General features: G+C 43.1%; 1 protein-coding gene across 1 annotated transcript in view; it reads left to right on the top strand.

Annotated features, from left to right (window-relative positions):
• GRK7 (G protein-coupled receptor kinase 7) overlaps positions 1 to 23,947 on the top strand; it is a 37,788-nt gene that overhangs the window by 7,395 nt on the left and 6,446 nt on the right. Inside the window, exon 3 of the mRNA XM_065942949.1 lies at positions 19,052 to 19,326. Within this exon, the coding sequence (XP_065799021.1) occupies positions 19,052 to 19,326 (275 nt within the window). The remainder of the gene's footprint in view (positions 1 to 19,051; positions 19,327 to 23,947) is intronic.

Raw genomic sequence — 23,947 nt, 5'->3', positions numbered from 1 at the left:
TAGCTGCCCTGCAGCATGTGGGATCCTAGTTCCCAGGCCAGGAATTGAACCTGTGTCCCCTACATTAGCAGGTGAGTTCTCATGCACTGGGTCACCAGAGAAGTCCCCTGACTTTTTAAAAGAGAAACTGACACCTGTGAATTTTTGAGAAGTGTCTTGCTTTTAAAATGAGGACAATTCATTAAAAAGAATGCATTTGAATCAGTTCTAATGAGGTGGCTACAACTGGAGCCTATTATACAGAGTGAAGTAAGTCAGAAATAAAAACACCAATACAGTATACTAACGCATATATATGGAATTTAGAAAGATGTTAACAATGACGCTATATGCAAGACAGCAAAAGAGACACAGATGTAAAGAACAGTCTTTTGGACTCTGTGGAAAAAGCTGAGGGTGGGATGATTTGAGAGAATAGCACTGAAACACATATTATCATATGTGAAACAGATAGCCAGGCCAGGTTTGATGCATGAGACAGGGTGCTCAGGGCTGGTGCACTGGGATGACCCTGAGGGATGGGGTGGGGAGGGAGGTGGAAGGAGAGTTCAGGATGGGGAACACATGTACACCCATGGCTGATTCATGTCAATGTATGGCAAAACCACTACAATATTATAAAGTAATTAGCCTCCAATTAACATTAATTAATTAATTAAAAATAATAAATAAAATGAGGAAATTAATTCAAAATGAGCCCAAACCATAAACTAACAACAATAACAAAATCCTGGTGAGATTCATCACACTAGCTGCATCTGTATTCATGGAGTTTGTTATCACATCCATGTTTGACAGTCTCTGAATATAAAGTTCAATACTGATGCTCTGAAGGCCACTATATCTTAAAGGCAAGAAAAGAATGTGATATGCACCTAGTATTGAAGATTTTTTTCAACAAGAAAATGGCATGACCAGAGTGATTCTTGTTTTTTAAAAATTTTATTGAAGTATATTTGATTTACAATGTTGTGTTAATTTCTGCTTTATAGCAAAAATGTATGTGTGTGTGTGTGTGTGTATTCTTTTTATATTCATTTCCAGTGTGGTTTATTACAAGATCCTGAGTATAGTTCCCTGTGCTATAGTTTATCCATCCTATATGTACTAATTTGCATCTGGTAATCACAAATTCTCAATCCTTCTTTCCCCCACCTCACCCCCTTGGCAAACACAAGTCTATTCTCCATGACTGTGAGTCTGTTTCTGCTTTGTAGAACATTCATTTATGTCATATTTTGGATTCCAAACATAAGTGATATCAAATGCTGCGGTATCTATCTTTCTCTTTCTGACTTTTTTCACTTAACATGGTAATCTCTGGGTCCATTCATGTTGCTGCAGGTGGCCTTATTTCATTCTTTTTTATGGCTGAGTAATATTCCATTTTGTTTATCCATTCATCTGTCAGTGGGCATTTATGTTTCTTCCATGTCTTGGCTATTGTGACTAGTGCCGCTGTGAACATAGGGGCATGTATCTTTTCAACTTATAGTTTTGTCTGGGTATACAGAGTGATCCTTTAAGAAGATGATTAACAGTATATATGATGAATTGAAGAAGGAGTCTGGGGTTGAGAAGAAGGGGGGAGCTGTAAGGAGTTACTGTAATAATTCCCGCATGAGGTAATGAGAATTGAAGTATGGCCCTGGGCTCTGAACAGCCTTACTTCCAGAGCTCAGCTCTCTGGCTTCACCTAAGTTCCATTAAGACCCACATCTGTGTTTACTTCTCTTAAATCATGACTGTCCTCGGTGGAAGAGGCAGGGTTGTTGGGGGAATGGAGCCATTTCTAGAAGGTAATGCCCTTTGTCCAGTGGGTTCCCTTGGCTGCGGGTAGTTGGACAATGATTCAAGAAGGAAAGGTGAGGGTAGTTCTGCCCGAGTCTGAGAAGGACTGAGGCAGAGACACAATGAGAGGCAAGGATGGTAAAGAGCACTGGCCTGGAATGCAGAAACCCTGGCCTCCTGTTCCAGACCTATCCCTGACTCACAGAGTCAGCCAGCTCAGGCAGACCCCAAGACATCCTCATCTATAAGATTTCATAAATCTATGAGATAGTCTTTGGATTATTTATAGGAAAAAACTCGTAAACTCAGAAGATGAACATATGGCCTACATTTTACTATGATTTACTGGGCTATCAATCAGGGTTCTTAAGGAACAAAATGAAGTTACTTAAGAAAATGAAATTAATGGTTTTCATAACTGAGAAGCCTAGAAGTCTGGCCTGATCCAGGTCAAAGAATCTCAGAATCTGTCCCAGAGAGTTAATGAGCAGTGTCGTTGAAAGCTCTCCCTCTGTGTCCCAGCTCTGCCCTCCTCGGGATTGGCCTCACTCTCACTCTCCTATGTGGGGGCTCCTATGTGGAGGCCACCAGCAGCACCACGCATATCCTAGCAACCAAACAATCTCATGGAAAGGGAACAGTTCTTTACAAAAGGTCCTTCAAACTCCCAGGGAAGACTCTCAGTGCACAGCTCAAGTTACATGCCCAATCATATCCAAGTCCACCGAACAAGACTAGATCTCTGTTCTCAGGAGCCAGGGAGAAGTTCTGTCCTATATAAATATCAGGGACAGAGGAAAGTGTTCTCCAATAGAAAACAGAGGTGGAGGGACTTCCCTGGTGGCCCATTGGTTAAGACTCTTCGCTTCCAATACAGGCACCTTGGGTTTGATCCCTGGTTGGGGAATGGAGATCCCACATGTTGGACAACAAGGCCAAAGGAAAACAAGAAAATAAGGATGGAAGAGAATTCAGATAGACAGAAACAGTGGATGCCCCTAATAACTGCTTGATGGTTTGACAACTTTCTGACCTCTTAATTAAGTGATGACGGCATCTAGATAGAGCCTTTACAAAAAGATGTTACAAGGTAGGGACTATTATTAGCTCCATTTTACAGATGGAGAAATTGAGACTCAGGTTAAGTTACCCATCCAAAGTCACAAGTGAGATGAACCCAGGTATGCCAGATTCAAGAGCACTTACAGTTTTGACTGCACCTTGTCAAATTCACGCACAGGGCAGAATGTTCCCTCTGGTTTATATTACTGTAAAAGACCCTCCACTGAATAAAACTCAGAATGAGTGTGTGTGATGATGCATAACTTCCTGAGTCTGGTCTGACATGTACACCAATCTCAGGTCTAGTTGAACCTCTGTTGGAGTTAAGACTTTGGAAAAGGAGCCCAACATTTTACAGGGAATCATGTGACTAACATTTCAGAGTCAGCCTCCCACACCCCAACACAATATCATTAACTGTGGTCCCAGCCACAGTCAGTATTCACCTATAATAAATGTGATGAGCACTCCAGCCTGTTTTCAGCTGACATTCACATGCACACATTAAAACTAACTCTTGGCAGTTTTAGAGATACTAGGTAAATATAATAAGAAAATCAGGCAGTGGGGCTCGTGCTAGGACTTTTCAAGTGCAGTGTTCTATGTGGAGAACAGTGACCTTCAGATTTTAAGGAACATGAGTCAATCCTTAAAACTTGTTATTTTGTCAGGAATTAGAATGAAATTAGCACAGTGACCCAAAAGTTCATGACATGTTTGGTTACTTTGCCCTACCTCTGATCAGTTCTTCATAATCAGAAGGATGATGGGTGGCAGAGTTCCAGCATTATATTTATTTTCAGAATATTTATTTATTTAACTGCATTGGGTCTTAGTTGACGCATGTGGGATCTTATTGAGTCATGTGTGATCTTTTGTTCAGGCGCGTGGACTCTCTAGTTGTGGCATGCAAGCTCAGTAGTTGTGGGGCATGGGCTTAGTTGCTCTGTGGCACATGGGATCTTAGTTCCCCTATCAGGAATCAAACCTGTGTCCCCTGCATTGCAAACTGGATTCATAACCACTGGACCACCAGGGAAGTCCCAGCCATCATATTTATTTTGAAGCTCTTATTGTGTTGAATAAAATGCTAGGGACACACTAAACAAGTGATTTTTAAAAGATCTCTGAGTGTGTTCATCAGAAGTTGACAACTACATATATCACAGCCCTTATGACCCTGTTTCAAGTATTTTTCTCTTTGAGAATTTACTTCTGAGAACCTCATGGGACAGGCATTCTGGTTACTTTATTGTCACATGTTGGTCTCCACCAAAACACCCTCAAAAAAATAAAATATAAAATAAGGCAAAGAGCCATGAGCAAAAAGAGACATGAGTTCTTGCCCTCATGGAGCTTACAGTCTAGTGAAGGAGACAGAACTTCATTTTACCCAATGAATGTGACAATTCAATGATGACAAGCGCTGTGAAGATGGGGCTCTCCAAGGGTTTGTTAACATGTGAGACTCTGGGGCTTCCCAGGCAGCTCAGTGGTAAAGAACCTGCCTACAATGCAGGAGCCACAGGAAACACAGTTTCGATCTCTGGGTTGGAAAGATTCTCTGGAGGAGGGCATGGCAACCCACTCCAGTATTCTTGCCTCGAGAATCCCATGGACAGAGGACCCTGGCAGGCTATAGTACATAGGGTCACAAAGAGTCAGACCCTACTGAAGTGAGCCCACTTGCATGTGAGACTCTCAGCATCAATCACAGGGGAAATACAACTTCCTGACATCAGAAAAAAGATAGAAATTCACTCCGCAAAGCAGTTTGGGTGGTGTCTTGGTAGGAGTCACTAGAAACTGACTCGGAATTCCAGATTTCCATGTGGAGGATTTATTTATTTATTCTCAAATTTTTATTATTTGTTTATAGCAATGCTGGGTCTTCGTTGCTGTGAGCAGGCTACTCTCTAGTTGTGGTGTGTGGTCTTCTCATTGTGGTTTCTCCTGTTGCAGAGTACAGGCTCTAGGGCGCAGACTCAGTAGTTGTGGCCCACAGGCTTATAGATCTGAGGCATGTGGAAGCATCCCAGGGCAGGAATCGAACCCGGATCCCCTGCATTGGCAGGCGGATTCTCAATCACTGGACCACTGGGGAAGTCCCTGGAAAGCCTTTGAAAGTGTTTAACCAAAGCAGGCAAAGAGTTTAGAATTCTGTTTTGGAATAAAATCACTCCATCTGAAGTGAAAGCAGATCAGAGGGGATTCATGTGGATTGTGGTTGTTTGCAATCCTGGTGAAAGATGATGGCAGCTCAACCCACGTGTGTGTGGGAGGGGGTGGAGGGGGGCGTGAGGGGTAGTCAGAGTACAGTGTTTGATCTGGAAAGAGATTCCAGAATGACCCAGCTTCAGTAATGGTTTGGATGTGAGCTAAGGGAGAGAGGGGGTCAAGGGCGATTTACTAGGTGAGGTCATGTTACAGGTACTGACGTGGCCCCAGTACAGACAAATGCCTGTCTTCATGAAGTCCAAGACCGGCGGAAGACACCATCAAGCCACAGGGCGGTGACAGCACAGCGGGCAAGCTGTCCAAGTTGTGTGCGCAGGAAGGTCACCAGCCCCAGCATGGGGTCAGGAAGGGCTTCCAGGAGGAAATGACAACCAAGGGCAGACTTGCAAGACAAACAGAAGTGAGCCAGGTGAACTGAAAGGCAAGTGGGTTTAGCACAGGGCTCAGCATAGGGTGGTGGTCTGCAACGGAGAGCAGTTTGGGCCCCCAGGGCATTTTGAAAATGTCTGGAGACCTTGTTTGTCATGACGGGGGAATTGTCACTGGCTTCTAGTGGGTAGGGTCCAGCGAGGCTGTGAACATCTTACAATGCGCAGGACATCCCCTCCCCCTCCCCGCCCAAAGAGCATCCTCCATGTCCATAGTGCTTCAGTGGACAGCCCTGATCAGAGGCTTAGGGCTCAGCCACAGAACAGACTGACTCTGCAGCTGCCTCGAGTGTGGAGTCACAGGGCGTGAGGGGTGACAACAAGTGCAACTGGAAAATGGGCGTATGTCAGGCCCTAGAGGGCTGGAGGAGTTGGACAAGGCCATTCGAACCCAATACCAAGGGTACTGGGGAGCCATTGAAGGTTTCCATGCAGGGAAGTGACAAATCAGCCTTGGAAAGAATAGTTAGGAAGAGGGAGTTGAAGTTAAAGAATAGGGGAATGCAGTGTTCATAGTAGTACTATTTACAATAGCCAGGACACGGAAATACCCGTCAATAGTCGGTTTAAGAAGTGATGTGTGTATACACACAGATGCACACACACACACACACACACACACATATGTATGTATATATACACACATACATTAGAATATTACTTCTCCATACAAAAGAATGAAATCCTGCTTATATGGGGAAAGTAAAAAATAATATGGGCTTCCCCGATATCTCAGACAGTAAAGAATCTGCCTGCAATGTGGGAGACCTGGGTTTGCTCCCTGGGTTGGGAAGATACCCTGGAGAAGGGAATGGCAACCCACTCCAGTAGTCTTGCATGGAGAATCCCATGGACAGAGGAGCCTGGCAGGCTGCAGTTCATGGGATCACAAAGAGTGAGATACAGAGAACAAACTTGTAGTTACCGAAGAAGAGATGAAAGAGAATTTGCCAGTCTGCATGGCTTGGTGTATGGAGCACAGGTTGGTCCTGGGTCTTCCCTGGGGACCAGGCAGGCTGGCACATTGTCTGAGTTGTGGCTGGGAGGAGAAAGAAGAGCCGTGAGGTCTACAGCCTGCAGCAGGAGGGGGCTGCCTTGTGAGATGATGCAAACCAGAGAACAACCAGTTGCTGCATCTTCTAATTTAAGGTAGACACAGGTTGGAGGTTCAGAGCATCCTTTCAGATCAAATGTGGTCCACAGGATCAACGAGGTGGAAGGACAGTGAGTCTGTCAATCTGGTTCTGCCATTTACTACGGCTGCTGTTTATAGAAGCGCAGGCTGACCCCACACCTGGGGCGCCTGGCCGTGGGGACAGTGAGGACTGACAGCCAGCCAAGCCAGGCGGACTGCCTTCTAATTGGCCCAGACTTGCTACTTAGGCTGGTCTCAGCCCTGCACTTAACCCCAAGCAAGTCATGCTTCTTCTCTGAGCCTGGTTAATACTGCTCGCCTCTTAGGCTTGATGAGAAGATTAAGGCAGATAAATGCCTAGCAGAGATAAGCCACTTGGTAGGCACTCAAAAAATGATTGCTATGATTATTCTACAAGAAGCCCAGCACTGAACCCTCTGTCGTGATCCCCACCGTTGCAGTTTCTGCTTCACCGGAAAGGCACTGTAGCTGCTCCAGGGACCTTGGCTGCTGCGCTTTTTCTCCGAGGGATGTAAAGAGCCGGCAGGACTCCGAGGCTGCAGCAGGGCAGGCTGTGGGTTAGGGCACAGCTCGCCTGGAAGCTGAGCCCAGCGGGCACACACCATCATCTTGCTTCCTCACAGCCACCTGGAGCTTTGTTTGTGGTTTTATTCTGAGCCTTTTAGAGGCATCATGGAAAACAGGCATCAGCCTGCCACTGGACAGATTCACAGAACAGGAACCCACCCAGGGATACTCTCCAGTGGAAGAACTACTGCTATTGATCTCTGGTGATGTATCAGGCTCATCTTTCAATCTGATGGAGTCTCAGAGGCTTCTGGGTGTTTCTGTGTAGCTGCCCTGCCTACAGGACCAGCTTTGGCTTGGTTGTGGCTAACACCTATTGAGGGCGTGACATGTGCCAGACTTTGAAAAAGCACTCAGTGTGTCTTATGGTTTTAATCTTCATCACGATCCAATGAGATTAGAGCTGTGAAGGCTGAGTAGCTGGCGTAGGGGTGACCAGCTAATAATGAGTAGAGCTGGGATGTGCACGACAGCTGACTGACGCCAGACTGTATAGGTGCAGGATTCGTTCTTGCAGGGACCCCTTTTCTGGATCCCCTCCTCCCAGGGCTGTCAGGGAGAGCAGCAAGGCCGCTCTGGCGCGGCTCCCGCCCCGGCCCAGGAAGTGGCTGGCAGAAGGCAGCAAGGCAGGCGGCGAGGAACAAAAGTTAGGCCGGCGGCGATCTGGAGGCTGCAGCCGGGGGCGCTGAGCACACAGGGCGGGGCCTCGGAGCGAAGTCCCCTGGGGTCCCGGGCCGCATTCCTCCGAGGTCTGCAAAGGCCACTGCTTAAAGGCGCAGAGGAGCAGCTGGGAACGAGAACAAAGCGGCCGGGCCCCCCTCGGAGGAAGGAAGGAGCGAGCCCCAGGAAACAGCTGATAGCGCTAAGCTCAGCTTGTTTTTTTTCCTCTGCTCAACAGTTCTCCTGCCACGGCAAACAAAAGATGTACATTCTGATTCCCTCTTCTGTTTGGATTGTGCTGTCGAGTGGATCTGGTCTGTGATAAACTGGGGGGAAGAGGCATCCGCGGGCGTTTTCTTGCTCCGCTGGCCAGTTTGCTGGGCCATCGCGAGACGCGGAGATAGCTTCTTTGAGCGCCTCTCTGTCCCGCCCGGCTCAGTAAATCCAGCCCGGCCCGGCCACACCCGGGGCCCCGTGATACAGGCATTTCTTTTCCTGATGGAATTGAAGATTGCCAACTTTGCAGGTTCACTGGGAACTGGCAGTGACCTTGACCTTGAAGGACCTGCATGTACACACGGCACGCATGCTCGGGGGACACACTTTTTTTTATGGACGTGTAAAACTATTAAGAGAAGAACTATGCCCTCAGCCCCTCTGAAAGTCCACTCCCTGTTCTCATCACCGCGGCTGAGGCCACAGTTCACTCCTGCCCAGAGTCACCCTTGGACAACTCAGCGTGCAAATTCTGCCCAGCCTGGACCCGGCCACTTAGCTCCCAGGGGCCCAGGGGTGAGAGTGACAACAGCTGCAGGGTCAGGGGAAGCCAGCATCCAACAGCAAGAGCAAGGCAGGCAGGAGGTGTCCACACAGGTCCCCACCAGCTGGCTGGGCTCCTGATCCTAGCCTGGGGTGTCCACCTTCCTCCAAGTCTGGATCCCTGCAGGTGACAGGTGGCCCTGATGGGACTAAGCAACCCACATGTGATGACAGTGGCAGATGCACCTCCTGCTGCCCGCTTGCAGGTGGGTGGGGATTTGAACCTCCATCTGACTTCCCTGGTGGCTCAGTGGTAAGGAATCTCCCTGCCAATACAGGAGAAATGGGTTTAACCCCTAGGTGGAAAAGACCCCCTGGAGAAGAAAATGGCAACCCACTCCAGTATTCTTGCCTGGGAAATCCCAAGGACAGAAGAGCCTGATGGGCTACAGTCCATGGGGTCGCAAAAGCGTACGACACAACTTAGGAACTCAGGAACAACAACTGACTTCCTAAATGCCATGAGGCCTGACGCTTGATATCCTGAATGCTGGGCTTACTTTGTTTTGCCTGACCAGGTGTTGGCAGAGTGAACCCATCCAAGGGCACTATAAAACCAAAGCAAAGCAAAACAAAATGAATCAAAAAAAGAAGTTAAACTATACACAAAAACCTCCACTGAGTTCTGTTGCTGCTGACACTTGGGTGATCCCTACAGCCCTCTGGATGGTAGTTCTGGTCACACGGACTGAAAAAGATTGTTTTGCTGCCATAGAGACTGATGTGCGGGGGCCCTTTGTAACTGCAGGAGTTAAACTGAGCTGCGAGAGGTCAGCATGGCTGGACCCTGCCCCGTGCTGTTTGGCCCGATCTCTCCTCCCACCCCGTTCTGAGGAGGCAGTTCACATGCAGAAGACAAATGGCATAAAGGGCAGGCAATTAATTTTTTCAGCTGGAGGCTGTGATGGAATTTGGGTGCTTAGACTCTGGCGTGCACTGCTAATTCCATTCTTCTCCTCTGTGAAATACCTCCACTCTGCAAGGAGGTAGTGCCCTTCAAAATTCCATCACTGATATTTTCTGCCTTTAGGGCCAAGAGGTAAATTCATTGTTGTTCAGTCACTAAGTCATGTCCGACTCTTTTTGACCCCATGGACTGCAGCACACCAGGCTTCCCTGTCCTTCACTATCTCCTGGAGTTTGCTCAAACTCGTGTCCATTGAGTCAGTGATGATATTTTCTGTCCTTAGGGTCAAGAGGTAAATTTAGTGCTGAAAATTATTTGGAATGAGTCTGAAGTTATCCTGTATACTATTAATGCTTCAAAACACCAAGGGGCTATAGTGCCAGCTGGCCGATTCTTCCCTTATTTCCTGGAGAGGGAGCAACGTGGTCCCAGCATGGTTCAAGGTCTGGTTCCCACCGCCTAGCAGCCGCTGGTGTGGAACAGCCCAGCCAACCTGGTGAGCAGAGGTGCAGGCAAGGAACAGAGAACTTGCTGGGAAAAGGGGAAGAGACGTAGCTTAAGCAAGAATGGACCACAATGAAGACTTAGTACTTGGCAGATGGGGAGAGGGAAGGAGGATACTCTAGAGGGAGAAAAAGAAATCCTGAAGGGAACTTGGAAGAGTAAGAAAAAGTTACCTCAGCCATTTCCACAGAGGCAATGTAATGTAGTAGTTCATAACGCAAACCTGTGTGTAAATCTTGGGTGGGTGAACTTGGGCATAATTTAACCTCTGTGGTTTAGTTTTCCAACCTGCAAAATGGGTGATAAAGTAGTCTCTATCTCATAGGGTTATCATGAAGAGTAAGTAAGAAACTCACAGAAAGCATTGAAGAAAATATTTAGCATGTAATAAACGCTCAATACCTATTTCCTATTATTATTAATATTTCTGATTTTTCTCCCAGCATGTGTCTCACAATCCTTTGTTCAGGACTGGCATATGCTCTCCACTACCCTAAAGCTTCTACCAATCAACTGATGTTTATCCAGTGTCCTGATTAGTGATTTTAATCCTTCAAGTCACTTGCCTCTGAAATCTGCTCTTTGGAAGCTTGCCACACACAGAGCAAGCTCACAGTAAATTCTCACAAGTAGAATTTGCCCATCAACACCATCAGAAATGCAGTAGCATGTGGTTTATAGTCTTTTTTTATGCCTCTCCCACCCCAGCTGAAGAGATTGAACAGAGAGGAGCCTGACCCAGGAACTCATAGCCCAACTCAGAGCTGTAGAGGATGAAATACTACATACAGGGAGACCTTTAGCGGCTTTCCATCTCAGCATCCATAATGAGGGCAAGCAGAATGACACCTCTCTTGTGGAGTATTAGAGGATCTCCCTCTGGAGACACTGAACAGCCTAACAAAAAAGGTCTACAGGTGGGATCCCTGCTGACGTGGCTTGGCATAATCGCCCTACAGTGAAATCCATCAGTTGACAGCTTTTGTCAACTTTTTAGTGTCACACTGTTAAGCATAAACAAAGATCGTTTGTCACTTGAAAAAAATCCTCCAAAATGAAAGACAGTGCCAAAACAAACAGAAGAAAGAAACTCGTAGCAAACAGGAACAATTCAGGGAGTAAAAAAGAGCATTTTTAAAAACCTACAATTTTTATCTTTGAGATTTAAGGGAAGATATTGCATCCATGAAACAAGGACAGATGCTGTAAAACAAAGGACATTCAGAGAAGAAAAAGGACATTTGGAAATAAAATGTGTGTAAATATGTCTGCAGAACAGCTTGGACAAATCTCAAAAAACATTATGTTTCAAAAAAAGAGAAGTCAAACACAAGGGAGAATCTATCTTACAATTCCATCTATATGAAATGCAAGACTAATTGACGGTGACAGAAATCAGGAAGTGGTTCCCTGGGAAGCAGGGAGAATGAACCAGAAGGGACACAAAGGAACTTTCTAGGTGGACGGAAATGTTCTTTATCTGGTTTGGGTTCTATTTACATGGATGTAGTCAATTATCAAAATTTCCTGAACCAACAGTATAAGATCCATGCACATTATTCTGTGTTAATTATGTTAATGAAAACATATTTGCAGAAATGATAAGTTCGGTAGAAGTTTCTAGATCTAGCTATCAACTTACAGGAAACACAAAGAACAGAGGAACATGTTAAATGACATCACAGGAATGAAGTTAGTTAGTCTGACTGTGGGAAACTCTACAGTTTAACCAATTTCTTTTTCTAATAAAAACTTGCAAGGGGGGGGGGGTGAGGAGAGAGAAAAAATTACATTGTCACAGAGATTTAAGAGACATATAATCAATCACACTGTGTGAACCTTGTTTGAATCTAAATTTAAACAAACTATTTAGCGGCCAAGTTTACTGAACAATAGGGAAAGTGTAACATGTCCAGATATTTGATAATATTCAAGAATTATTGCTATTTTTTAAGTGAGATAATGGTGTTTGTAGTGCTTTGGGTTTGCTTGCTTGTTTTTTTTAAAATGTAGATAAGGTTATCTACTAAAGATTCATAGTGAAATACTTCAAGTAATGTCTGAGTTAGTGGAGTGGAGGGCAATGAGAGTGAGTAAGGACAAAGGAAAGAAGATTGATCATTTGTTGATAATTGTTAAAGCTGGGAGTAGAGTACACTGGCTTTATTATTCTAGTGTTTTTTCTTTTGTGTGTGTTTGAAATTTCCCATTAATAAAGTACTTTAAAAAAAAATAGGAGAGTTAGAAGGAAAAGTTAGAAGTTAGAAGTCTCCCAGATTAAAAGAAGAAGGAAATAAAAAGACAAAGAGATGGAAAATAGAAGCAAAAGATAAGAAGCACAAAGAATAAGTTCAGATTTAAAAAGAGAGAGAAAGCAGGAGAGAGAGAAGAAAGAAAATGAAAGGAAGAAAATGATCAAAGAAATAATTGAGCAAACTTCCTGATACTGACAGCCATTAGTTTCTAGACTGAGAGGCCAGCCAGTAGCCAACACTCTGGATGAAAAGTACCCCACGCCAAAACCCATCATAGAGAAATTTCATGAAGCTGGTGTACTGGCTCGAAAACCCCACACACTCTCTGAAGTCTTCACTGATGCCTCCTTTTCTCTCTCTCTGGCAGTACCCTGTTGGCACCACCTGTAGGCCAAGTTGCGCCTCCACTTTTAGAACTAGATGAAACATCATACCGTGGTATGATGCGGGACCTGGTTTTCAGGGTGACTGCTAAGGGTCTGGATAACATATCTGGAAATATAGACAAGCTAGCTTCAGTGTAACTTTTTCTTTCATGCTTTAACAATTCTGTTTTCTTTATATTTAGTCATGATATAATTTCAAAATACATTTTGAAATTAAACATTTACATGTCAGAGAATTCAAAATAACATTTTCATATTGAAATACAGTTGAAATTTCCCCCGTGGTCCAGTGGGTTAAGAATCCTCCTGCCAATGCAGGGTACATGAGTTTGACCCCTGATATGGGAACTAAGATCCCACATGCCACAGAGCAGCTAAGCCCGTGTGCAGAAACTACTGAGTCCCTGGGCTGCAACTAGAGTGTAGCCTCTGAACATCACAGCTAGAGAAAGTCCACACACAGCAATGAGGACTTAAACTTAAATAAAATTTCTTTAAAAAATGAAATATAGTTGATGTACAACATTATGTAACTTGTAGGTGTACAATATAGTGATTTTCAATTTTTAAAGCTTATACTCCATTTATGGGCTTCCCTGATGGCAGATGGTAAAGAATCTACCTGCAGTGAAGTAGACGATGGTTTGATCCTGGAGTCAGGAAGATCCCCTGGAGTCAGGAAGATCCCCTGGAGTAGGAGACAGCAACCTACTCCAGTATTCTTGCCTGGAGAATCCCATGAACAGAGGAACCAGTTGGACAAGATTAAGCAACCAACACACACACATACTTCATTTATAGTTATCACAAAATATTGGCTAAAATTCCCAGTGTTGTACAACACATCCTTGTAGTTTATTTTATATTTAATAGTTTGTGCCTCTTAATCTCCTATCCCTATATTGCCCCCTGCCACTGGTAACCACTATTTTGTTCTCTGTATCTGTGAGTCTGCTTTTTTGTGGTTGCTATTGTTATAGCTACTGATTTGTTGTGTTTTTTTAGATTCCACGTATAAGTTATAGCATACAGGGTAACTATTGACTAATGGCAATGGGAGATAAGAGGGAGCTGGGCAGAGAGATGCCCCCCTCCTGTGGTTCCTCCTTGTGACCCTTTTGGAAGAGTCTCATGTACCCATTAAGCTAGCAGCCAATGTGGTAACATCTGACATCACATTCCCCTGCCCCTCTTTCCTTTTTCCCCTGTGCATTCTTTTTTTTCTACACAGTTTTATTTATTTTTGGCTGTGCTGGCTCTTCGTTGCTGTGGGGGCTTTGCTATCGTTGTGGTGAGTGGGCTTCTCTTCGTTGCAGTGGTTGGGCTTCTCTTGCGGTGGCTTCTTTCATGGAGGGTGGGTTCTAGGACACAGGCTCGGTAGTTGTGGCTCATGGCTTTAGTTGTTCCCTGGCATGTGGAATCTTCCCAGATCAGGGACTGAACCTGTGTTTCCTGCGTTGGCAGGCAGGTTCTTTACCTCTGAGTCACCAGGGGAGCCCTCCCTGTACATTCTATTATGAAAACTTTCAAACATACAGAGAAGTTGAAAGAACTCACAATGAGCGCTTGTATACCCACCACCTAGATTTTACCACAGACATTTTAAACAGCTTTCAGTTCGATGCTGGCTTGGGTTCGATCTCTGGGTTGGGAAGATCCCCTGGAGAAGGAAATGGCAACCCACTCCAGTACTCTTGTCTGGAAAATTCCATGGACTGAGGAGCCTGGTAGGCTACAGCCCATGGGGTCGCCAAGAGTCGGACACAACTGAGCGACTTTACTTTCACTTTCACTTTAAACAGCTTTCAGTTCAGTTCACTCAGTCGTGTCTGACTCTTTGTGACCCTATGGACTGTAGCACGCCAGGCTTCCCTGTCCTTCACCAACTCCTGGAGCTTACTCAAACTCATGTCCATCAAGTCAGTGATGTCATCTAACCATATCATCCTCTGTCGTCCCTGTCTCCTCCTGCCTTCAATCTTTCCCAGCATCAGGGTCTTTTCTAAGGAGTCAGTTCTTCGCATCAGGTGGCCAGAGTATTGGAGTTTCAGCTTCAGCATCAGTCCTTCCAATGAATATTCAGGACTGATTTCCTTTAGGATGGACTGGTTGGATCTCCTTGCAGTTCAAGGGACTCTCAAGAGTCTTCTCCAACACCACAGTTCAAAAGCATCAATTCTTCGGTGCTCAACTTTCTTTATAAACAGCTTTATTGAGATATAATTTATTTTTTTTAATATTCATTTGGCTGCATTGGCTCTTAGTTGCAACATTCAGGATCTTCTGTTGTGGCACAGAGGCTCAGTAGTTGCGGCTTGTGGGCTTACTTGCCCTGTGGCATGTGCAGTCTTAGTTCCCTGACCAGGGATCGAATCCATGTCCCTGGCAGGTTCTTAACCACTGGACCAGTAGGGAAGTCCTGAGATATAATTTAAATACCATAAAATTGACCCTCATAAAGTGTACAATCCAGGGTTTCTAGTATATTCACAGATATGTGAACATTAGCACAGATTTAGAATATTCTCTTCACCCCTAAAAGAAACCACCGATCAATTAACAGTCACTCTCATTCCCCTTCTTCCAACCTTGCATGCATGCTTTCCTGACCAGTTGCTCAGTCTTGTCTGACTTCTTGCAACCTTATGGACTGTAGCCTACCAGGTTCCTCTGTCCATGGGATTCTCCAGGCAAGAATACTGGAGTGGGTTGCTACGCCCTCCTTCTTCCTGACTCAGAGATCCAGTCCTCATCTCCTGTGTCTCCAGCCTTGCAGGCAGATTCTTTGCCCGCTGAGCCACCTGGGAAACCCTCTCCCAGTCTTAAACAACCACTATTCTACTTTCTGGATCTATGGAATCACCTATTTTAGACACTGCATATCAATGGAGTCATACAATAAGTGGTCTTTGGTGACTTCTTTCTTTCATTTAGCATAAAGTTTTTAAGGTTTATCCATGTTGTAACATTTATCCATACTTTATTCTTTTTTATATAGTATTTCATTGTATATTATTAACATTTTATATGTGCTTTATCACCTGTCCATATATCTATCCTTTCCTCTATGGATCCATGAATCCATCTTATATCTTTTATGTATTTCTCTTTTTTAAAGTCTTTCCACAACTCTCATTGCCTTTGCCTTGCACACTTTTCAATACAACTCATATCACATTATCACATGGCCACCCTGGGAGCAATAGAGGCTGGGAGATGGAGTACTTAGCCTTCTGGCTCTACATAGAGGGACAAAGAGAAAAGGGAGCCTGGGAATGGATTTTTGTTACCTTGGCAGACAGCATTTCTCAATCTCATCCACATCTCCCCTTCCAGATTCCCCTCCCACCATTGCATCTCACAGATCTTATATTCTAGAAATCCGAAATTCCTTAAAGTTCCCTGGGCACCCCACATTTTTCTGGACTCCAACTCTTACACTCATTCTTTACCCTGACAACCTTCTCTGTGTGACAGTTTCTCTTTCCTCATAATTCAACTCAGCTGTCACTCTTCAGTGGAATATCCCCAACACACAAACACACACACACACCCTCTGGCCTCCCTTTGTTTGTTTTCCACTCCCGTTTTGGCATTTACTCTCTTTTATTGAATTAACCTTTTGATCTGTCTCCACCAACCTGTAAATCCTCAAAGGCAGGGGCCAGGCCTTGTATATCTTGGTATCCCTAGAAATCACTGCAGGGTTGGCTCCACAAATATTTGTTGGATATTGAATGGAAAACGTCTGGTTACCATTGTTACTATTGTTTACCTACCAAACATGTTTTAGGGCATGCAAGAAAGGAGACTTGGGAGTAAATACCTGGTTTGATACAAAGATGAGTAAGACTATATCCTGGGCCTCAGAGGACCTCCAGCACCCTTTTGTTCTGGGCAGATGTAACACTAGACAAGATGTCAGCACAACAGATGTAAACTGGGACTATCCCAGGCAAACCGGAACATAAGGTCACCCAAATTACATGTCCACTTCTATGACAACAGCAGTGTCATGCTGACTCACGACCAGCCTGTCAGACCAGTCACTTTCAGAATTTTCTTGCATGGGCCAATAACTCCTAATCAGTGCTTGGGTTATTTGTGTTTTTCATTGTTATTATCCATGTAAAAAAAAATCACCCATGAAATTTAATATTCCTAAGGTAGTACATACATCATGCATACAGAAGAAACATACACTTGGGCTTACCCCCAGTGGTTAAGAATCTGCCTTGCAAAAAAAAAAAAGAATCAGCCTTGCAGTGCAGGATCCATGGGTTAGATACCTGGTCTAGGAAGATCCCACATGCCACTGAGCACCGTTAAGCTGGTGTGCCACAATGAGTGAGCTCATAGCCCCATGAGCTCCGCACACCATGGAGCTCACATTGACTGCATGTGTGTGTGTGTGTGTGTGTGTGTGTGTATACTTATGCAACCAGACAGAAAAAAAAAAATCACCCAATGAACAACAAAAACGTTTTTCAACCTTTTCTGATGTACTGAATTCACATTTACAAACACTATGCAAAACCCATTGCATATATACACTTCTTGGTATTAACATGTGACTCTGGTCTGTTGTCTTTATTGAAAGGCATTGGGTGTTTCCACCCTGTGGCATAATGGCGCTATGAACATCTTTATGTAGATTTCTTTCCCTTTCTTCTGAGTCAATTGTTTGAGCTACTTGCTCCAAGTGACATGGTTCCGGAACAAGAACGGTAGATAAATCTCATTTTCCTATTGCTCTGTGTCTAAGCGCTCTCCTGAAAATCTGAGTCAAATCTCAGGGCACATCTGTTTCTCACAGCTCTGTCAATAATTGATGTTTTCATGTTTTCTGTATTAATAGGTGCTTATTGTCATTTAGGATGTTGTTTGCATTTTTAAGTGCTGCAAAGGTTATACATTATACTTTAATCAAAAGCAGCTTTGGTTTTTGTGAAAACACATTCTGATGTAAATATATACATTATAATTACAAGATATGTTGCAGGTATTCATTAAGTACTTGTTGAATGAATGAATGAAATTATGCTCAGTTACAAAGAGACAGATGCTGTGTGATTCCACTTGTATGAGGTACCTAGAATGGTCAACTTCATAGAGACAGAAAGCAGAATGGCAGTTGCCAGGGCTTGGGGTGTGGGGGCAATGGGGAAGTTGTTTAATGGGTACAGAGTTTCAGCTTTTAGAGATGAAAAGAGTTTAGGAGATTCATCGCACAATGTGAATGTACTTACTGGTTGAACTGAACATTTAAAATGGTAAGATGGTAAATTGCGTGTTATGTGTAATATATATGTGTGTGCGTGTGTATGTATGCCTTTGTGTGGGCTCAGCTGCTCAGAAATGTCCAACTCTTTGCAATCCCATAGACTGTAGCCTGCCAGGCTCCTCTGTCCATGGGATTTCTGAGGCAAAAATACTGGGATGGGTTGCCTTTTCCCTCTCCAGGCGATTTTTCTGACCCAGGGGTCAAACCTGCATCTCCTGCATTGGCAGGCAGATTTTTTTTACCACTGAGTCACCTGAGAAGCCTGTAAAAAAAAAAAAAAAAAAAAAAAAAATATATATATATATATATATATAAACCCAATGATAATTTGATATATATTGTCAGTAGCAGTGTGCCTATAATATATAGTCATTCATGTTAAATGAAGTTTCATGTGTGAAATTTTCTGGGTTAAAATATTTGTATTAATTTTTCAGTGCAGAGACAAACAGGTGAAGATGGCTGATGATAATATCATCACATGCCAAATAGACTAAAAAACTCATAGACTAGATACTATTATGTGAGCATACAATATTATCATTAAAGAGCTCTACATTTTAAAAGGTCATGCATCTAATTTTCTATTATCTTTGAATGAAAAGCAGAAGCAGAATTTAGGGGCTCTTAGCAACAGCCATGTGAATTTTTCACCTTAAGGATGAAGTGAGGAGACTAGAAGAGTCTAGGTTTGATTTTGATCTCTTCATTTTCCCACTTCAAGAGTCACCATATCTCTCTCCTTAATAATGCACTGCAGCCAAGTCCTCTTCATGTCTCATTGGCTAAAATGGATTGCGTGGCTTGCCCTGACTACACCAGAGGCTATTGGGAAAGCAGGGGAATAGAACAGGTTAGATACATGGCCACTCCAAGTAAATTAGGGTTCCCTCAATAAGGAAAGAGAAGGAGAATGGGCATTGGGAAGGCATCAGCCGTGTCTGTTACACTCACATTAGTGTTTTTGTTTTGTTTTTTGCTTGGGGCATTACAGGCTGGAACCAACGGTTATATGGCTCCTGAAATCCTAATGGAAAAAGCAAGTTATTCCTATCCTGTGGATTGGTTTGCAATGGGATGCAGTATTTATGAAATGGTTGCTGGACGAACACCATTCAGAGATTACAAGGAAAAAGTCAGTAAAGAGGATTTAAAGCAAAGGACACTGAAAGAGGAAGTCAGATTCCAACACAGTAACTTCACAGAGGAAGCAAAAGATATTTGCAGACTCTTCTTGGCTAAGACACCAGAGCAACGCTTAGGAAGCAGGTAACTATCATATAAAGACATGATTAGTGATGTCAGCTTTGCCACAGGGATTTGGAGAATACTTTGGATTGATGATAAGGCCTTGGTATTACATAATAGTAGTATTTTCTTATTATTATTTGCATATTGTGTGGTTAAGTATTTTCAACACTTTCAAATACTATGAACACTTGATGTCCAATAGTCTCCAAAATACATTTTAAAGTGAAAAGGTGAAGTGCAAAGCAGCATAAATTAAAAAGAAGAAAAAGAATACATAATTCAAATAGTTGCATAGAATATTTCAAGCAGAGTATACAAGGAATATATAGGATTGATTGAATTTATTTTTATTTTATCTTTTGGCCGCACTGTGTGTCATCAGTTCAGTTCAGTCACTCAGTCATGTCTGACTCTTTGCGACCCCGCGGACTACAGCACACCAGGCTTCCCTTTCATCACCAACTCCCGGAGCTTGCTTAAACTCATGTCCATCGAGTTGGTGATGCCATCCAACCATCTCCTCTGTCATCCCCTTCTCCTTCTGCCTTCAATCTTTCCCAGCATCAGGGTCTTTCTCAATGAGTCATTTCTTTGCATCAGGTGGCCAAAGTATTGGAGTTTCAGTTTCATCATCAGTCCTTCCAGTGAATATTTATGACTGATTTCTTTTAGGATGGACTGGTTGGAACTCCTTGCAGTCCAAGGGACTCTCAAGAGTCTTCTCCAACACCACAATTCAAAAGCATCAATTCTTCGGCACTCAGTTTTCTTTATGGTCTAACTCTCACATCCATGTATGACTACTGGAAAAACCATGGCTTGGACCTTTGTCAGCAAAGAAATGTCTCTGCTTTTTAATATGCTGTCTAGGTTGGTCATAGCTTTTCTTCCAAGGAATAAGTGTCTTTGAATTTCATGGCTGCAGTCACCATCTGCAGTGATTTTGGAGTCCAAGAAAATAAAGTCTTTCACTGTTTCCATTGTTTCCCCATCTATTTGCCGTGAAGTGATGGACCGGATGCCATTATCTTCCTTTTTTGAACACTGAGTTTTAAGCTAGCTTTTTCACTCTCCTCTTTCACTTTCATTAAGAGGCTGTTTAGTTCCTCTTCACTTTCTGCCATAAGGGTGGTGTCATCTGTGTATCTGAGGTTATTGATATTTCTCCCTGCAATCTTGATTTCAGCTTGTCCAGGATTTCTCATGATGCACTCTGCATATAAGTTAAATAAGCAGGGTGACAATATACAGCCTTGACGTACTCATTTCCCAATTTGGAACCAGTCTCTTGTTCCACGTCCGGTACTAACTGTTGCTTCTTGACCTGCATACAGATTTCTCAGGAGACAAGTAAGGTGGTCTGGTATTCCCATCTCTTTCAGAATTTTCCACAGTTTGTTGTGATCCACACAGTCAAAGGCTTTGGTACAATCAATAAAGCAGAAGTAGATGTTATTCTGGAATTCTCTTGCTTTTTCTATGATCCAACAGATGTTGGCAATTTGATCTCTGGTTCCTCTGTCTTTTCTAAAACCAGCTTGAACATCTGGAAGTTCATGGTTCATGTACTCTTGAAGACTGGCTTGGAGAATTTTGAGCATTACTTTGCTAGTGTGTGAGATGAGTGCAATTGTGCGGTAGTTTGAGCATTCTTTGGCATTGCTCTTTGGTATTGAAATGAAAACTGACCTTTTCCAGTCCTTTGGCTGCTGCTGAGTTTTCCAAATTTGTTGGCATATTGAGTGCAGCGCTTTCACAGCATCATATTTTAGGATTTGAAATAGCTCAACTGGAATTCCATCACCTGCACTAGCTTTGTTTGTAGTGATGCTTCCTAAGGCCCACTTGACTTCACATTCCAGGATATCTGGCTCTAGGTGAGTGATCACATCACCATGGTCATCTGGGTCATGAAGATCTTTTTTGTATAGTTCTTCTGTGTATTCTTGCCAACTCTTCTTAATATCTTCTGCTTCTGTTAGGTCCATACCATTTCTGTCCTTTATTGTGCCCATCTTTGCATGAAATGTTCCCTTGGTATCTCTGATTTTCTTAAAGAGATCTCCAGTCTTTACCATTCTATTGTTTTCCTCTATTTCTTAGCATTGGTCACTGAGGAAGACTTTCTTATCTCTCCTTGTTATTTTTTGGAACTCTGTATTCAAATGGATGTATCTTTCCTTTTCTCCTTTGCCTTTAGCTTCTCTTCTTTTCTCAGCTATTTGTAAGGCCTCCTCAAACAACCATTTTGCCTTTTTGCATTTCTTTTTCTTGGGGATGGTCTTGATCACTGCCTCCTGTACAATGTCATGAACCTTCATCCATAGTTATTCTGGCACTCTATCAGATCTAATCCTTTGAATCTATTTGTCACTTCCACTGTATAATCGTTAGGGATTTGATTTAGGTCATACCTGAATGGTCTAGTGGTTTTCCCTACTTCCTTGAATGTAAGTCTGAATTTGGCAATAAATAGTTCATAATCTGTGCCACTGTCAGCTCCCAGTCTTGTTTTTGCTGACTGTATAGAACTTCTGCATCTTTGGCTGCAAAGAATATAATCAATCTGATTTCAATATTGACCATCTGGTGATGTCCATGTGTAGTGTATTCTCTTATGTTGTTGGAAGAGGGTGCTTGCTATGACTAGTGAGTTCTCTTGGCAGAACTCTGTTAGCCTTTACCCTGCTTCATTTCGTATTCCAAGGCCAAACTTGCCTGTTACTCCAGGTATCTCTTGACTTCCTACTTTTGAATTCCAGTCCCCTATGATGAAAATGATATCTTTTTTGAGTGTTAGTTCTAGAAGATCTTGTAGGTCTTCACAGAACCGTTCAACTTCAGCTTCTTCAGCATTACTGGTCGGGGCATAGACTTGGATTACTGTGATACTGAATGGCTTGCCTTGGAAACAGACAGAGATCATTCTGTCATTTTTGAGACTGCACACAAGTACTGCATTTTGGGCTCTTTTGTTGACTATAAGGGCTACTCAATTTCTTCTAAGGGCTTCTTGCCCACAGTAGGTCATCTGAATTAAATTCACCTATCCTGGTCCATTTTAGTTCACTGATTCCAAAAATGTTGATGCTCACTCTTGCCATCTCCTGTTTGACCACTTCTAATTTACCCTGATTCATGGAACTAACATTCCAGGTTCCTATGCAATATTGCTCTTTGCAGCATTGAACTTTACTTCTATCACCAGTCACATCCACAACTGAGTGTTGTTTTCACTTTGGCTCCATCTCTTCCTTCTTTCTGGAGTTATTTCTCCACTCTTCTTCAGTAGCATATTGGGCACCCACCGACCTGGGGAGTTCAACTTTCAGTGTCCTATCTTTTTCCCTTTTCATACTGTTCCTGTGATTCTCAAGGCAAGCATACTGAAGTGGTTTGCCATTGCCTTCTCCATGTGTCATATGGGATCTTAGTTCCTCAGCCAGGGCTCAAACCCATGCCCTCTGCAATGGAGGCATGGAGTCTTAACCACTGGATAGCCAGGGAAGTCCCAGGATTGATTGACTTTAAAAAGAGAGAAATTGAGAGAGCTGGTGACTGGGATACAAAATAACAATTTTCATTTGGTAAACCTATTAATTCTTGAATTTTAAGCTATGTGAATAAGTTATCTACTCAAAAATGAATAAAAGTAAAACTTAAAATAAAAGCCATCAGTACAGATAGCCATAGTTCTGGGAAATTCTGCCCCTTTTAAACATCTCTGTAAAATATCATCAATCAGTCAATAGATATTTAATAAGTACATATGATGTTTCCAGGTGTGTTAAGTACAGTTGAAATTAATTTTGAGAAAAGTCAAGTTTTATTGCTTAAAATGGAATAATAAGATCAAGATATTTTAGAAGAAAAACATTAGAAAAGCTTACCTATGATAGCACCCTTGGCAGCAAGTAATTGTGTTATGTAGGGGGAAAACCAAGATTTTTCAAGTCACAGAGATAGACTTACATCCCAGCTCTGCTACATACTGGTCATTTTACCCCCAGCAATTGAATTATTTTCTCTGAGTCTCAATATCCTAACATATAAAATGAGATTTTTGCGGGTGTGATGGTTAATTTTATGTCTCAACTTGACTAGGCCACAGTCCTCGGATATTTGATCAAACATTATTCTAGATGTTTCTGTACAGGTATTTTTAGGCGAGATTAACATATATACACATGAGTAAAGCAGGTTATTCTTCATTATGTGAATGGGCCTCTTGGTAGCTGTTTGAAGGCCTTAATAGAAAAGAACTGGTTTCCCTGGGAGAAGAGGGAATTTGCCAACAAACCATCTTTGAACTTGAACGGCACCTCTTCCCTGGGTCTCCAGCCACACAGCCTACCTTGCAGAATGTGAACTTGCCAAACCTCCAGTCACCTGAGCCAGTTTTTTAAAATAACACCCCCTCCTCTTTATAATATACATATTGCTAGGAGAGAAAAGAACTTTTCTTCTACCCTCCTTGGGTTTAGGAATGGAGGCCTGAAAATTAAAATGCCAAAAGATGATTAACAAGAGAAGAGACAGGTTTTTATTTACATTCATACACGGAGTTCACAGAAAATTGTGGCTGGGAAGCAGTTAGAATTTTAGGCTTACACACCATCCTAATAGGGAAGGTGCATGG

This window comes from Muntiacus reevesi, chromosome 8 (genome assembly GCF_963930625.1).
Source record: "Muntiacus reevesi chromosome 8, mMunRee1.1, whole genome shotgun sequence".
In the NCBI taxonomy this organism is placed as follows: Eukaryota; Metazoa; Chordata; class Mammalia; order Artiodactyla; family Cervidae; genus Muntiacus; species Muntiacus reevesi.
This window is presented reverse-complemented; position numbering and strand designations above follow the sequence as displayed.